At 35.9% G+C, this 5,496-nt stretch overlaps 1 protein-coding gene across 1 annotated transcript; it reads right to left on the reverse strand.

The window, feature by feature from the left end:
- Positions 369-4,519, reverse strand: LOC109721899 (putative pterin-4-alpha-carbinolamine dehydratase). Its single transcript, XM_020249710.1, has 7 exons — positions 4,375-4,519; positions 4,209-4,276; positions 3,608-3,687; positions 2,102-2,205; positions 1,894-2,017; positions 1,155-1,223; positions 369-761 (listed from the first exon to the last, which is right to left on the reverse strand). The coding sequence occupies exons 1-7, from the start codon at positions 4,420-4,422 to the stop codon at positions 673-675; spliced, it is 582 nt and encodes a 193-aa protein (XP_020105299.1). The 5' UTR covers positions 4,423-4,519; the 3' UTR covers positions 369-672.

The raw sequence follows: 5,496 nt of genomic DNA on the forward strand, positions 1-5,496 counted from the left end.
GTGCCAGCTGCGTTACTAAATTATTTTCGGTAATAAAACTTTCAAATCAAGGATAGGCTCCGTAACATCTGATTTAAAATATTTGAAGCTTCTATAAAAACAAATTTCGCAACTTTTCAATATAATTTACATTGTGGTCAAAATAGCTCAAAACCAACAATTTAAAATATAAATCTCATAAAAAATAGTTAATACAATATTAAAATTTTAGATCAAAGATATTGATCTTACTCCATATAGTATAAAAAAATTTCTATCAAAATTTTATCTAGTTTGAATATTTCTACATAATAAAGTTTGTAAATGGTTCACACCAACCACTAAAATTATTAATTTTGAAACTTTTTGATATAAAAAAACCAGTAAAATTTTATTTCAAATACTCTATAGTATATCTAATAAAGCTGATTGTCGATTCAGTAAGCTCCATCATATAAAACAAAACGAAACAACTTGGCAGCACGAATGCCTCGTACCTCTAAAAGCACCCTAGCTGGACTCTTCCACTCATCACTCTTCCACTCATCTATTATTACAAACTACATGAATCAAAATGCCCCTTGAAAAGAAAAAACACAAGGATTTCTAAAGAGTACAACAAGACAAAATTCCATCATTTTTGCCCAAAATCTTATGAGCAAGTTCGCGAAACTATAAACTAGTTTAAACTTCCTAAATAGCGGCTTTTCTCCTCAGAAGATGTTCTACGTTCAGTGAATTGATCTTTGCAGCAAGAATGAAGTCATTTTCCGTCAATCCTCCTGAAATAGCAAGGCATCAACAACTATAAGATGGTTAAAGGGTAATGAAAAAAGGTAACTTATGATCATCATCTAGTGGATATATTCAAGAATAAGAATGAGCATTTCAACAAAACCAAATGAAATTGTGGTACAAGATCCTCCCAATTCATGATCTTCTCCAAATATTAAAATTTCAGATACCGTAATTCGTCATTAGTTTCTTCAAATGGTTAAGTGCATTGCCAGAAAAAAGAAGAGAATGTTCAGTTTATTTAATTAAGATTTAGCGCACTGCAGGTTATCAACTTTTTAAGCATATCTGTGGATGTTTCTCCAGTGAAGTGAAAATTTCTGAACTCTTAATAGAAACAATAAGAGAAACTAGATTATAGGAGAGTCGCAACTACGTACCAACTGAATGAGTCCATAATTCAACTTTCACATTATTCCAACCAACCAGATGAAGGTCAGGATGATGACCTGTAATAAAAAATAAATAAATAAATAAACACTAGAAAAATTCCATGTAACAGTTCCGCAAAATGCCTATGTAAATTCTTCACAAGTCAAAATCACAAATCTTCTGCATTTGCATGCATCGGCACTTTTAATGAGCAAGCATTATCAAAGCTCTTCTTAAAATTCACCAATCACGTATCCACTAGTTTCTTAGTGGCGCAGTTAAGTTGCCTGTTATGGAAAACAAAACAACTAAAAATGATACAAGGCCTTCACAATCAACGGTGGTGTGGTTAAAAATCAGCATAATGATAGAATTCCACAACAGGAAATTAGTGTTACTCTTTGCAAGTCATCTGAAAGAAATAAGTGACAGAGAGTTGATGTTGGTGGAGATAATGAGATTTAGCTAATTTATTTTATGATAATCACCAAATTCTTAAGATTGGTAGATGTAAAGAGAAGTCGAAGGTCTATTTTAAGGATTTTGAACAATCTTGACTGGGAAAAAAAATTAAAGCCTGCCTCTCAAGCACATTGTGGTGCAACACGGAATATATAATGATTACTTCTCTGACCATGTCCAACTAATTGACAGGTAATTACAGGTAAGTACGTAGGTTGTGTAAAACATGTGCCCGAAGTATATTTATATTACCATCATACGTAAATAAACAAATATAGAAATCACCTTGTGCCTCAGCAACATCAGCTATAAGCTGAAAAAACTCCAAACCATGGATAAAATTTTTCACCTTCCACGATCTGTGCAATTTCATAATACCGCTTTCAGTTAACAAGCCCCAACCTTGCACCTACATTTAAATATTTAATAGTGGAATCAGAAATTGATTATATATTAATGCATAAATAATATCTTCAAGAGGTTACAGGTAAACCTGTGCAAGCAGCTCATTTGCTGATTCTTCCGACATGGGACGAATATCCTTCGAATTACAAGGAACACAATTCTTGGCAGCCAAATCAGAAGCTTCCATCGGCCCTTTTCAGATTGTAGAGACAAAATCATGCCAATTGTCTTAAAAGATAACAATGTCAAGTAGAAATTTAAGTTTTCAGAACCACTGGCTTTGTGACTATACACAGATGCTTGAACAAGAAAGGGAAAAAAAGAAAGGAACTTGTTTGGTGGAAAACTACAATAAGGAGGGGAAACTCAATAAACAGTAAGAAAAGATTCTTCACCCACCCAAAGGATGATCAGCATCAGAAATTGATAAGAGCATTAAATTGAAAGCACTTGCTATTTGATAATTCAAGTTGGAAAACTACAGGAGCGCAAAAGTGAAAAAGAGATGATCAGCATATAAGGATCTCCTGATGAGAAGCTAATAGGTGCATTGATGCATTACATTAATATTTAACTTCCATATATATTTAATACCAGTCAGAGAAGATCCAGAAAAGGATCGGCCTACAATACAAATTAGGCAAATTATCCATGTTGCATCAAATTTTGTCTTTAAGGAGCTTATTACCTTGGCACCAGTTTCCACTGATTATTGTCAAACAAATCCCTATGTTACATAATCATGTACAGAACAAAGTGCAGGGTCATATTATATTAATCTCCCATCTAAAAATAGCTATGCATGAAGACAACGGATGATCACAGATTTGAAAGACCGAATTCTCAATGGAAATTTAATACTAAAGAAGAATTTATTTCATTATACTCCAAACTAGTCCTTATACGATACTCTTGCCCAAGGATGCCCATCGGCAAAAGCTATGCCCACTGTGCCAACAAGATATCAGCACAGTACAATCCCTATGCCGATGTTATGGCTTAAAACTCTCTTTTTTTTGAAATTAGCAAGTAGTTACTTCAAAAAAGTGCAAAATATTTAATATAGATATATTATAAGCAATAAGAATACATTGGTGTTGAAGAAATTAGATATTTCATGTCAATATGTGTCGACACACAGGTATTTTTTGTGACCAGCATGCATCGGCAATGTATGGAACGCATTGCACTACACTGTGCCAGCAAATGTTCAGCACGACCATTGTGTAATGGCGCTTAAATCCTTGCTGAAAACACACATCTTATCAAAAAAGAATCCGTCCCAGTAGCTTTGACCTTAACAATACTAGTAGACACTAAATACTAGTGAGTTGTTAATAACATCCCCGTTATGTAAGTTCCATGGGCTTCTTGAGAAAGAGGACAACTTCTAATTAAACAGTTTCTAATCCAGAAAAGAGAACACATACAAAGTTATAGTGCGAGAATGAACAAGTAGTCGTAAGAGTTTCTTATGCCGTACCTCAGAAAGCTTATATATTTAATTAACAAAAACAATAAAGAATGGTGACCGGCTCACTTTCCATATGCAAAACAGGTAAAGTTCTTGCTTGCAGCAAGAGTTCATGCTCACCTTGGGATGCAGAAGAACTAAACCGACTTGGCGAGATGCTTATGCTGCCCCGACGAATCAAGAATAGCCAAAAATTTGCACTGTACATATAAAGCGCGTTACAGCTTCTTCAAGCAAACAGAATCTAATAAATAAGATCTCTGGAAAATCGACAAAAAACCACACTATAATTTTTGCATTTGAAAATCCTGCTTAGTTCAAGATTGCAATCAATTCGGAAACTTTGTTCAATTCTACATATTTCTCCAAACGAAATTTGGCAAAGATCAAAATTTGGGGTAAAACGTGCATAGAGTCCTCGTCCTGGCCCTAATTTTGCTAATGCAGTGATCATTTTACCCTTCTACTGCTAATGATTTACTTAGTTTTAATTCAAACATGAATAAAAGCCCCGTTTTTTAACGATTAGGAGGACTTCAAATTGAAAGTACAGGGACCAAGTTGGATATTACATGGGCCATCCATACATTTTACGTTTCTTACTATATTCTGCATCACCTCCTCAGCAAAGGAGGCTCCTCCACTACTTCAAATTTTACAAACAATGCATCGATCGATCGCTCGAGAGAGAGAGAGAGAGAGAGAGAGAGAGAGATTTTACGGTTCATGGCGTCGGAACGAGCTTGTGGAGAAGAGGGAGCGAGGAGAAGCCGCTTTTGGAAGAAGCACCTGCGGAGAAATGGAGGCGAGGGGAGTGCGTTAGAGGCTTTTCGCTAAATCTAGGGTTTTGATCGGAGTTCGAGAGAGAGAAAGAGAGAGAGTCGAACGTCGGAGTGGGAGAGGACGGCGAAGGAGCGAAGCAGCGCCCGACTCATCGCCGTGCCGCGGCGGTGCTGGCGCCTCGAGATTCGCGAACGCCGATGATCGGCGAGATCGACACCGTCGAGTTTTTTTTTTTTTTTTTTTTTTTTTTGAGCGATGTGTTTTAGGTGAGAGGGGCGAGGAGGAAAGGGGAAGAGGGGAGAGTGAGATTGTTGGGTCGGGTCGGGTCCGGGTTCAAAGGGGCCGAGTCCGAACCGGTACTAGGCTGGGCCGTCTTGAAATTTAAGGCCCACTTTGGGAAGTTCCCACTTTTCTTACTTTTTTAATTCTTGAAATTTTTAAACCCGGTTGGTTTCGCGTAGCGATGTGTTACCTTTTTTTTAGAGAAAAAAAATATTTATTTAATTGCAAAGAGAGAAGAGTTACAAATAGGCCTTCTCTAGATGATACATTTGAGTTGATTGTAGGTTTCCATTTTTTAAATCTTTTGCGGGGAGGGAAGTGTACATTTTTTTCAATGAAAGCGATGGTCGGCTTTTGAAATTAATTCTTCTACAAAAGCTTCGGCTAATAAAATAATATAGATTTGGCCTTAGAGTCTATGGAAAAAGTTGGACCGAGTGAAACATGATCTAAATAAAATTAAAGAGGCTTGTTTGAGGGGATTTGTACTTAGCTTACTAAAACAGTCATGACTTTTTACTTGGATTTCTAAAGTGCGACTCTAATTTGAAAACAACTTTCCCGTAGTGTTTTTCACTATTCAATATGATTTTCGGGCTCAAATTCTATTACTGGGGCTTCCAATTTGTCAATTTTAGCTTTTCAAAAAATAATAAGTACATACTTTTCCCATAGTGTTTTCCACTGTAATTTTATAGCATAAAAAGGACCAGTTCGATATCGAAACCTATTTAATTGTAGTAGGGAAAACCAAGGTGGAACGAAAGTATATAAAGATATCATTCTCCATTTTCTAATAAGCCGCATAAAACATATATATATTTTGTTGAGAGATAGGTGACACGCTAACCGGTTCGTTTATTTTATTTAGAAATAAATTTAGCTAGAAATGTAAATCAACTAGGATTCGAATTTGGACCGGTCTCGGGTACCAACCACCAAGC

Source organism: Ananas comosus, linkage group 16 (genome assembly GCF_001540865.1).
Source record: "Ananas comosus cultivar F153 linkage group 16, ASM154086v1, whole genome shotgun sequence".
NCBI classification, from domain to species: Eukaryota; Viridiplantae; Streptophyta; class Magnoliopsida; order Poales; family Bromeliaceae; genus Ananas; species Ananas comosus.